The 12839-nt window shown below is 36.3% G+C and overlaps 1 protein-coding gene across 1 annotated transcript in view; it reads left to right on the forward strand.

Annotated features, from left to right (window-relative positions):
* PARP8 (poly(ADP-ribose) polymerase family member 8) overlaps positions 1–12839 on the forward strand; it is a 550091-nt gene that overhangs the window by 520912 nt on the left and 16340 nt on the right. The window contains exons 22-23 of the mRNA XM_053701262.1: positions 5111–5180; positions 5377–5453. Coding sequence (XP_053557237.1) covers positions 5111–5180; positions 5377–5453 — 147 coding nt within the window. The remainder of the gene's footprint in view (positions 1–5110; positions 5181–5376; positions 5454–12839) is intronic.

Here is a 12839-nt window from a genome sequence, read left to right on the forward strand (position 1 = left end):
ACAGAAACATGGGTCATCAAGCTCCATTCGGAGCTTGATAAATAGACCCCATAAATTCAATCCCGGAGAGGTGGAAACCGTACTGAATTATAGTATTGATGTATGCTGGGCTATATCAGCGATCAGTATTACTATGACAATAGAGTTTAATCAGGGATAAAATTTTCCTATTTATACAAATTTATACTTCAGGATGTCATGGGTTACAAACAATGTGCTAGATTCTGAAATATACCATATAAGTTCTCAGAATTTTGAATTCAAGCTAATTCAAATCTATTTGCCAGCCTCATGATGATGCATTACTCTTAGGTTTTTAAATGTATCCAGCTAAGGCAGGGGTTGCCAGCCTTTCAGACCTCAGGGACCACTAAACTCACAATTTTGAATTCCATGTACCTCTAACATGATTTTTTTTAAAAAAAGGTACAAATCTCTATAATGTACATATATATAAAGTATATATATATATATATATATATATATATATATATATATATATATATACTGTATATATATATATATATATATATATATAAAGATATATATAGATATAGATATATAGATATATACACACACATACTGTACATAACTTTGTATAACCATAGCTAAGTTATTTACGTATATACTTACACATTTTTAAGAATTATTTTTTGGAATTTACTAACTGAATGACAGAACTGAGAGAATGCAGACAGATGAAGGGTGAGTGTCAACTTTTGAGCTGGAAACAGAGAGGCCAAAAGTGGGAAAAAAATAACTATGTTTAAAACGACCACAAGACTTCCAAGTTTCCTCCCCAGTTAGGAATTATTCAAGACTACCTATGATCATGGACAGGCAATGGAGTCACGACTGATGTTACTGGCAATTATTATAATACTGGTGGGATGTGGCTGATCTGCTGGATGGCAATTACTGGAATTCAGGTGGAATGGCTTTGTGTACAGGAAAATTATTAGAATGAAAAATAATATTTAATTAAAATAAAGAAGATGGAGGGGAGGAAGACAAACAGTGATGTAAGTCCATCTGAAGGAACTAGGAAAATAACTACAAAGAGACTTATATGCTCCTTTCCATTGGTTCACATTATGGGCTCGATTTATCAACCGTCAATCGGTCATGATTCATGATTCATGTCCACTGGACATTGCTGCAGGCTGACAGCAGCAATGCTTGTACAATGCCGCCCATTGGCAAATCGGCCACTAGCAGGGGTTGTCAATCATCCGGAATGTATCGGATCGGGATGATTTCAATCTTCCGCTTTTTAGGTGGCAGATAGGTAAAGGAGCAGCAATTATACAACCGCTGCTTATAACTTTTGTTTCAGGCGAGCCTGAAACAATTGGCCTCCAAAGCAGCATCCGCTGCTTGATAAATGGAGACCTAGCTATGTGTACAGCTAGCTCCCAGTAGTGCATTACTGCTCCTTCAACAAAAAATACCAAGTAAACAAAGCTAATTTAATAATATAAGTACATTTTAAAGTTGCTTAAAATTCTATGCTCTTTTTGAATCATTAAGAAAAATTGTGGGTTTTATGTCCCTTTGACATGCTCAGTTTACATATATTTTTTATAATAAAATGTTAAAATATATGTTATATCTTATTCAAACAGTGAAATCTGTACATAAATTAAATATGATTACAGAAATGCTCATTTATGATTGCAGTGAAGTATTTAAGGGTTTACATTAATTCTAAAATTAATCAGCATGAAATTGGTCATTGATAACGTTATGTTTTCATATCATTGGTTAAAGGGACATAATACTCATATGCTAAATCCCTTGAAACTGATGCAGTATAACTGTAAAAAGCTGACAGGAAAATATTACCTGAGCATCTCTATGTAAAAAAAGGAAGATATTTTACCTCACAATTTCCTCAGCTCAGCAGAGTAAGTTCTGTGTAAAAAGTTATACTCAGCTGCTCCCAACTGCAGGTACAAAAAAAATGAAGAAATGAACAGCCGCCAATCAACATCAACAGTGCTAAGGTCATGAACTCTTTTACTGTGATTTCATGAGATTTCACTTAACTCTCATGAGATTTCATTGTAAACTTCCTTACACTGAATAGGGAAATAAGATGAGTGTGCACGAAAGCTCGCTCCTTCCACTGTCCCAGGACAGACATACGGATTTGGTGCTTAGAATTCCTTTACAATGGGATGTGGCTAGTGAGGAACCTTTGAGGTAAAATATCTTTCTTTTTTACATAGAGATGTTCAGGTGATATTTTCTAGTCAGCTTTTTACAGCTATACTGCATCACTTTCAAGTGTTTAAACATTTGGGTATTATGGCCCTTTAAGTGGAAAAACCTGAATTCAAGCATATTAGACAGTCATCTTTAATATTATATTAATTTATTGTCAAACATATAATACTTCTTTAAATATCCTTGTGAGAATCTCTTTGAAAATCATGTGATAGCTGTTTTCAATTTAAAAAAAAACCAAAATTTTTGTTGGAGTATTTACCCAAAATACCAGAGCCATAGATATATCACAATGTAACTTTTATTTTTAAATTGCTTATACGGCTTCACTAATTGATTTGAATAACTTTTAAACTTATACTGTATATAAAAATTAGCCTGGCAAATTGTTAATGGAGATTTAAAAAACAAACAAGTTAGGCAATAAATTGTAAAAAGGTGACTGGAACATAACAATGCTAAGGACTTTCCAGGGCAGCAGTTGATATAGTGATCTTCTATTTATAGTGTTAAGACAGCTTCAATCTCATTATTTGTACTATTTCTGCAGAGCTAATTTGCACTTTTTATTAATAACCCAAAACATTATTTTGTGATTCAGACAGAGCATACCATTTAAGCAGTTTCCAATTTACTTATATTATTAAATTTGCTTTATTCCCGTGATATTCTGTGTTGAAGAGTCACCTAGGTAGGCATCTGCCATCTACAAAACTGCTGTCATAAAGTGCTCCAGAAATGGGCCATCTAATAAGCATACGTCCATGCTTTTAAACAAAAGATATATTAAGAAAATGAAAACAATTGATAATAGAAGTAAATTAGATTTTTTTATATAAATTGTATTCTATATCTGATTCATGAAAAAAATTATAGGGCTGTAAAAACTAATTGGCAAGATTGATCATAAAAATAGTTGCCAACAAATCTCATTATCGATTAGGTGGTCTACGATTAGTTGGTAACTTGCACGGCACCAGCTGCTTTACTCCGATGAACTTGTGTACATGGTATTGTGCAAAACATTGTATGTATTATTTTTTTTCTATCCGATTAATCGGCTGATTGTTTTTTGATTAATCAGAATGAAAAAAATATTTAAACTAACCAACTAACCACAGCCCACCTAATTGATAATGATAATGAGATTCATTGGCAACTATTTTTATGATTAATCTTACAGAATAGTTGTTGCAGCCCTAAAAAAGTGTGTTTTTATCCCTTTAATCTCCTTCCCATACCACATACAAATACAACTCTCTGTGTATTAACTGGGCTGGGGATCCTTAGAGCCTGTACTGATCAGTGGATTAAAATGTGATTACACTAAACATATTCATATGGAGCCTATGACAGAGCACTATTTAAACATGAGAAAGGATAAAATATCAATAGATTATCTCAACTAGGGTGTTAACAATGCGCTAGATTCAAAGACGCTGTCTTGAGGTTGCTTAAGGGACTCTTTGTAAAGAGATCTTGTTCACAGTTCATTGAGTATTGCTTCACCTCCCATTTCCAGCTTTTCGTTAGTTGCATGAGTTGCCCAATATATGATATGTCACACATGAAATGAGAACCATTAGCAATGAAAAAATATATATAATTACATCATGTAACTGTTTGTAATTGTAGAATATTTGCTGTTTTGTTTCGCTAAAGCAGTGTCACTGGATAGAACGTCTATTTTGATTATAATGGAATTCAACTTGCAATGTTGTAATGTTGTGGAGACTTCTTTCTCTAATATATATTGATTTCACAAATGGGTTCTAGTGAATCTAGGCCAATAACTTAGATTTTTACAATTTGATATAAGATAGGCAATATTACAGTAAAAGGCCTAAGATACTGTTGCTATTAGGAATGTATCTTTTTCGCCTTTTGAAGAAAACGTCCATACATCGCGTTCAGCAAATTTCAGAGGCGGATTTATACTTTTGAAAGTGAAACACACCAAAATCTTTGCCGGATTTATCTTGTGAAAGATTTGCAAATAAAATTGCTGAATGTGGCCTAGTTGCTATTATGTTATAGCGGCTCTTATAGAAAGTCGCTATTACTTGGTAATTGATGCAATGCTTGAGCTGCTGAACTTTCTGCAGCTGGTATGTGATGGCAGGCATACCACTACTGATAGCTACAGGATTAACACTCTGCTATGATTCTGTCATTAACAGTAAGCTTATCTAGGCCTACATATTTAGTTAGACGTACAATACATACATAGAGAAGTCAGATAATTTGGTTAAATAATTTAAAGGGATAACTTTTTATTTTATGATTCCGATAGAGAATGCGACTTTAAACAACTTTATTATTATTATATAAATATATATTTTTACTGCTATTATCAATTTTTCTTAATTCTCTTGGATCCTTTTGTTGAAAAGAAGGGACATGCCCATTTCTGGATCACTATATGGCAACAGTTTTGCAAGAATGTTATCAAAGAGCACTAGATGGAGATGTTTTTTTAAAATGGTATGCTCTATCTGAATCACAATTTTTTTTTTGGGGGGGGTTCTTATTCCTTTAAGTGTTCAGTGAATTATGAGACAATGTAAAATGTAAGTAAAGTATTAACTGTCAGAATAAATTGTACTGTACATTTCCATTTGTTTTGTTCTATTTGTAAGAAACTAATTTCTTTAGTTATTCTGTGCTGATTTCAATAAAGTTGATAGACTTTTACTGAAATGCGAAGTAAATTCAATTTCATTCCTTAACACGAAAAACAAAGTATAAATGTGTTATGACAACATTAAATTTATAGCAGTTTATTGACATTGCATATTCAGTCCTCAGAATGATGGTGGAATTCACATTTCAACAATAAACTCACAATTGATTATATTAATTTCCTTTACTTCCTTTTCAGCTTCATGGTGCCATGTATGGAAGTGGAATTTATCTTAGTCCTTTATCAAGCATATCATTTGGTTACTCAGGTGATTATATCTTCTCTAATACATGATGACACTGCGCACAACTAGATATATTTTGTACAAAGTGAACATTTTGAAAACGTCCTTGCTGATGCAAATATATATAGTAACTGAAAAAAATTACAATAAGTTATATTTATTTTCATATCATAAGACAAGAAGTACAAGGGGATAACTAATTTTATTTCTCATCTTAAAGGGATGAATAAGAAGCAACAGAAAGTGTCAGCCAAGGATGATCCCCCATCAAGCAACAAAAGCAGTAGCGCAGTACAGGTACATACTGAATCTATGGGTATCATAGTGATATCTATACATAGATAGATAGATAGATAGATAGATAGATAGATAACAAGATGTTCTACCTACATGTTTCTGGATGGGGTTAGTGTGGTTTTCCAGTGACAAGCTATTAGGGATTTAGCTACATTGAGTCCTATCTGTAGTAAATGTAATCTAGGTTTACAAGGGAATTTAGGTAAATCATTCAATAAAACTATTCTTGGTGTCAAAGAGAAATCATTAGTGACCACTGACCATAAGTGAATTTCAACTTTTTGCCATAAGGGTTGGATCTTTGTACAATGCACCCACATATGAAGTAGGCTACCACTCTCTCCACACACCCTCCAACACCTCCTGGAGGCTTTGAGTAAATTTATTAAAGACTAGTCGGACAGGAGTGTACATATTTGCATTATTTATTATTGCATACCAATCGAAGTGCAAACATACATGAGTGAGCAGGGTCTGTCAATCTCCCCAGTCGTTAAAGTGCGGGGGAATTGACATACACCACATAATAGGTTGTGCAGTGGGTTAAGAAACAGCGGTCTGATGACTGCTGCTTCTTAACTCTTGGCTGCAGGCTCGCTCATGCGAACCTGCAGGTGACAGGGCTCTGAAGTTTCTTATCAGAGCTTCATAATGGATTCCTAAGTGTCAATGGGGTTAGATACCACAGAAGCAGCAGTTTGTAGTTAAGTTCTTAGATTAGTGTTGAGGTAAAGGATTTGCAAGATGCTTAAAGAAATTCCATTATATTCCCTCTATCTTCACCTCCAAATCTCTTTGATAGATGTTTTATTATTAAGCCTGTGCTAAAGTAAAATAATGTGCTCTACTTGGATAACAGTTATTTACTGTACAGATAAGCACATAATATTCATTTAAAAATTCCTCCTCCTGCTGGGACAAGGCTCCAGTAGCGATTGCACATTAGCTGATTTTTATTTAACACTATCTGGCTTGTAATGAAAACACAAATAAACTGCTCAATTGTTTTTTTGCTTTTTTACTTGAATGTCCCTTTATTTATTTTTATGTTCGTTGAAATATTTTCTTAAAAATTACAAGCATATGTTTTGAAATATCTGCCACTAGACAGGACAACCTCATATAGGTCATATACCCCATATAAGAGACCTAAGGAAATATTCTGCATGTGCAGGCATTCCAGAAAAACAAAGCTTAATCTGTAAACTGTTATTTTGCATTTTTATGTTCACATCAGAGAATAGTCCTCATTTATTAAGTAGCAGACAAGGTTCATTTCCAGGGAACCTGTACACTTACATTTAGGGTTAGTGCCACAGCATTATCTACCCAAATGTATCATTGCACAAGTATGTGCTTGTGCAGTCCTTCTGGAGAAATCAGTTCGGGATGATTTAACACTGTGAAGTTGATGGAGGGAAAAGGCATTTGCAGCTTCATAAATGAAGTACACCATTTTAATTCATCTTAGGCCATAGTTCAGTTTATCCCAGTGTAACTAAGTATGCATGCTTTTCTTTATTATCTGTTGCAGTTAAAGGGACAGTCTAGTCAAAATTAAACTTTCATGATTCAGATAGGGCATGACATTTTAAACAACTTTCCAATTTACTTTTATCCTTAAATTTGCTTTGTTCCCTAGGTGGTATTTTTGAAAAGCATTTTGGAATTCTGGTGTAGACTGTCCCTTTAAGTAAAAATAGTAATGACAAACACCCCCTTTAGTAAAATAATGTATTGTAGAGTACATTAACATATCTAGAGATTTCTTTATCACAGTATGTCCATTGCAGCTAAAGAATTCTTGGCACAACAATGACAATGCAGCTGAATAAAACTCACTTTTAGCTTTTTGAAGGACATCTATGCAGAGGCATTCAAAAATATTTTTTTCAATCTAAAAGCACAGTTTACCCAGAATGCAGTCTAAAGGGCACCACTATCTCTGAGGCTTTTCACTTCCTGTGCGCTATATATTGCTCTTACCCTTAGTGGCACATGTACTATTCTATGGGTGTCAAAAGCATAATTCATGAGAGGGCATAATTAGAGGGCAGTGGAAAGTATATGAGTCAGTAGTACCTTCAGTGCTTTCAGTAATAAAGGATGCTGTTTAGAGAGAAGTTTAATTAGCTTAATGTTTACTCAAAAAGATCCCTTTGTTGCACTGGGACAAGAAAGCCCCTTTATATGCCACTATTTACATGCATTCCCCATGCATACATTATACTGTTGAAAAACATATCATACAATTTATGGTTTTATAAAGTTTTAGAATCGCTGCAATAATACCAAAGTTTTATTAAATGTCATATTGCAAAAAGTAACTTCATGTCATTCATTTTTTTTGGCAATAATAATCTAAAACATGGTTTTTTTAGTGCCATTCCTCAAGGAGCCCTAACAAGCCATATTTTAAGTATTTCCCTTCTGAGGCTGTTTATTTGCTCAGTCATTATAATTGTCTCACAGCCAGATTACGAGTTTTGCGTTATGGCTGGCTCGCTAATAACTTGTACGTTATTTTCCCCCGCTCACCTTTCATAGCGCTGCTATTACAGGTTTGCAAAAACCCGGCTTGTGCGGGCGATATGGTTGCGTTGAGCTCCATACCTCACCCAAATACAAGCAGTGTTTTGACATGCTCGTGCACGATTTCCCCATAGACATCAATGGGGAGAGCCAGCTAAAAAAAAAAAAGCCTAACACCTGCCATCATGGAGTGTAAAGCTCCGTAACGCAGCACAATTGATGTCTATGGGGAAAAAAAATGTATGTTAAAACATAACACCCTAACATAAACCCCGAGTCTAAACACCCCTAATCTGCTGCCCCTGACATCGCACCTACATTAGACTTATTAACCCCTAATCTGCTGCCCCCAATGTTGCCACCACCTACCTACACTTATTAACCCCTAATCTGCCACCTCCAATGTCGCCGCCGCCACTATACTAAAGTTTTTAACCCCTAAACCTCTGGCCTCCCACATCACTAACACTAAATAAATATATTAACCCCTAACGTAACCCTAAGTCTAACCCTAACACCCCCTAACTTTAACATAATTGAAATAATTCTAAATAAAACTTACTATTAATAACTAAATAATTCCTATTTAAAACTAAATACCTGTAAAAAAAACTAAGCTAGCTACAATATAACTAATAGTGTTCAGTGTTTTTTTTTTTTATTTCACAGGTAAGTTTGTATTTTTTTTAACTAGGTAGACTAGTTAGTAAATAGTTGTTAACTATTTACTAGCTACCTAGTTAAAATAAATACAAATTTACCTGTAAAATAAAACCTAACCTGAGTTACACTAACACCTTACATTACAATAAAATGAAATAAATTAAATTAAGAAAATACAATTATCTAAATTACAAAAAAATAAACACTAAATTACACAAAATAAAATAAGAAATTATCAAAAATAAAAACGAATTACTCCTAATCTAATAGCCCTATCAAAATAAAAATCCCTATCAAAATAAAAAAGCCCCCCCAACAGTAAAACCCACCACGCAAACAATCACCGCTCCAAACAAAACCCTATCTTAATAAACCTAAGCTCCCCATTGTCCTGAAAAGGGCATTTGGATGGGCATTGCCCTTAAATGGGCATTTAGCTCTTTTACATTGCCCAAAAGCCTAATATAAAAATAAAACCCACCCAATAAACTCTTAACACTAACCCCCATGATACACTTACAGTTTTTGAAGACCGGACATCCATCCTCATCCAGGCGGCAGAAGTCCTCATCGAAGCCAGCAGAAGTCTTCATCCAGATGGCATCTTCTATCTTCATCCATCCAGCACGGAGCGGGTCCATCTTTAAGAATTCTATCAGCCAATCAGAATGTAAGGGACGCCATCTTGGATGAACTAATTTAAACGGAAACTTCATTCTTCAGCAACCATCGTAAGAAGAGGATGCTCTGCGCTGAATGTCTTGAAGATGGATAGAAGATGCCATCTGGATGAAGACTTCTGCCGGCTTCGATGAGGACTTCTGCCGCCTGGATGAGGATGGATGTCCGGTCTTCAAAAACTGTAAGTGTCACATACCTGTTGTATACTCCTTTAAGGCACTAGGTCATCTGACAAAACACCTACAGTATTTCCCTTTCAGACACTACCTGAATGCTATTTAAGGCTCCTCCTCTATGTATACTTCGCTAGGTAATTTGCCTGTGTTAGTGGAAGTACGCTGCTTTCTAGTTCCGCTACTAGCCGGTTGCTTCTAGCCTCAAAGCCTAATTCCTGGGATACGTCTTTTGCCTCTCTGCTACTAAGATAGCAGCTCTCTGGATCCTGTTTCCTACGCTCTCGCTTGGCAACCTGAAACCGTTACCTCTCTCCAAGAGTCTCTGGGATAACACCGCACACGCCTCACTCTCCACAGCAGCCACAGTTGACATCATCTCTCACAGCCTGCACGCTCCTCATTGCGGACACACACAGCGCATTAGCTGCAGCTTCCAAGTTCCTGGTAACTAGGTACTGTACGTAACAACTTATGAACGGTACTGTGACTTTGTGACATTTATTGTTCTGCAGGAATTTGTGTTGCATTGCTAACCCTCACTGACTGTCATTATTTCATTGTTATTACCGCCCAAAATGGTCTCTGCCACATTTTCTTAAAGGTTTCTACTAGTAAATATTTAATCTCTTCCTGGAGTGTGTGCTGAGAACACTGTGTTGAGTGTGTGTGCATCTACCTTTCCTGCCTGGAAAACTACTGAGAGAGTGCATTAACCTTTACCTATCTGGAGTACAACTGAGTGTTCTTTAACCCCTATCTGCTTGCAAATCTACTAATACTTCCGTGGCTGCAAGTACTTCAACTGATCTTCACCACCTACATTGACTGATATTATTTGTTTCCTGAACTTCCTAACTATATTACCAACTAATTGTATATGTTAGAAAGATTATTCCATCCTTCCAGGATAAAGGAGTCTCCTATCTTAAATCCTCAGTAGAGCTATTACCATTCAAGCTCCTGTAGGATTATTTCCTTTAGCATATCCATTATTAAAATGACTATATTGTCATCCCTCAGCCAATGAACATAACTGAATCCAGATATTCTATCTATTGGATTCAAGGTTTGGAGTGAGTGGAAGTGGAAAATATAGTATTTAACTACATATCAGGTCCCTACAAATAGTAGGATAACAAGTATACTTACAGAACTTCGCAAACCTTACATATTACCTAGCCCAAAAATATATACTGTGACCTGACTCTTACATTTAATATGGATTTAACAGAATTATCTAACCGGGTTGGAACCCTCTCCCATAACATGGATTTGATGTTACAGGGGTTGAGAAAGATCCAGACTGAACATGAACTGCTTGGAAAGTTCATCAGCGATCACCTTCCACCTAAGGCTTCCACGGTAGATAACACGCCTGAACCACAGGTGTGCCCCTCTGAGAAGTTTACTGGGTTAAGAGACCACTTCAGGGAATTTAAGAACTCTTGTACACTCTTCTTTTCCTTAAAGCCAAGAACCTACTCCATAGATAAGATCAAGGTTCTAATGGTCATGAACTCAGGAAGTGGGCAAACACTTTCTATGAAAACAATGACCCCATTCTGAACTCGCTTGATAACTTCTTTGACGCTATGTCAATCCTCTATGAGGACCAACACAAACAGAACACAGCAGAAGCCTCAATCCGCACACTCCTCCAGGGTAAAAGGTCAGTGGAGGAGTACGTAGCGGACTTCAAGAGATGGGCACCAGATACCCAATGGAATTCCGCAGCTCTAAAAAAACAGTTCCGCTTGGGCTTATCCGATCTGGTAAAGGATGAGCTGGCCCAAACTATCCTACCCACTGATTTGGAGTCCCTTATACTATTGTGAGAAGAGATCTGAAAGGAGTTCTTCAGAACCAATTGCTAGGAAATCTTACTTCCACACACCAACACCCTCAAGTAGGACCGTTGAGGAATCTATGGATGTTGCGTTTATCAAAGGCCCATTAAAGCCCTGAAGAAAAGACCAGACGCAGACTCCACAATTTATGTCTCTATTGTGCTGCAAAGGATCACAGTGTGAAAGAATGCCCTAGTCTTCTCAAACAAAAGAAGGGTAAGATTCCTAGACTTATTCATTCATCTTATCCAAACATCTCCTCCTTCTCACACTTTTCCCTCTCTGTCTCATTACAGTGGGAGCTACATCATACTACAACACAAGCAGTGATTGACTCCAGAGCCACTGGAAATTTTATTGATTATAATTTTGTGCACTGTAATAAGATTCCTTTAATAAAGAAAAAGAGTTCACTCGCACTCACTGTTGTAGATGGTTTCATTGATTAAATCAGGTCCCATAACACACAACACAATACCTATCCAGTTGTACACATCTCCCAATCATCTTGAAACCTGTACATTTGATGTTATATCCACACCCCTCTACCCAATTATATTAGGGTTGCCTTGGCTAAAGATCCATCAACCCTCAATTTACTGGAATAGGAGATTACTACACTTTGATTCTGAGTATTGTACTAAAACCTGTATTCCAAAAACAAAACACACCATTATGCTATCATCAGAATGCAACATACCCAAGTGTTACAGAGATTTCTCCGACGTGTTCAATAAAATTGAAGCACAAAGTTTGCCACCCCATAGATTCTATGACTGTCCGATTGACCTACTCCCTAATTCATCAATCCCATATGGGCTCATATACCCAATGTCCAAACCTGAACTTAAACATCTTAAGGAATACATAGACGAAAACCTGAAGAAGGGGTTTATAAGGCCCTCTACCTCTCCAGCAGGTGCTGGCATCTTCTTCATCAGGAATAAGGATAACAGTCTCAGGCCAATCATTGACTACAGGGAGCTGAATAAACAAACTCAGAAGAATAGGTACCCATTGCCCCTAATCCCCAAACTCATTGAGCGATTACAGGGAGCACAGATATACACTAAATTAGATCTACATGGTGCCTGTTCGTATACCCTGTCATGCCTTTTGGGCTATGTAATGCCCCGGCCACTTTTCAATGTTTCATGAATGATGTGTTTCGAGATCTTCTAGATGTCTTTATGGTGATATACTCAGACGACATCCTCATCTACTCAGACAGCTTGCAAAACCACATTCAACATGTACGCATAGTCCTCTCTAGGTTAAGGACACACTCACTCTTCGCTAAGGGAGAGAAGTGTATTTTCAACACCAATACTATCTCCTTCTTGGGATATAATATCTCTCTTTCCTGAATACTCATGGAGTCTAAGAAAGTCGAAGCCATTGTCAATTGGCCCATCCCAACCTCTAAAAAAGAGGTTCAAACCTTCCTTGGCTTCGCCAATTTCTACAGAAAATTTATAAGAGGATTT

The sequence above is a fragment of the Bombina bombina genome, chromosome 2 (assembly GCF_027579735.1).
Source record: "Bombina bombina isolate aBomBom1 chromosome 2, aBomBom1.pri, whole genome shotgun sequence".
Lineage (NCBI taxonomy): Eukaryota > Metazoa > Chordata > Amphibia > Anura > Bombinatoridae > Bombina > Bombina bombina.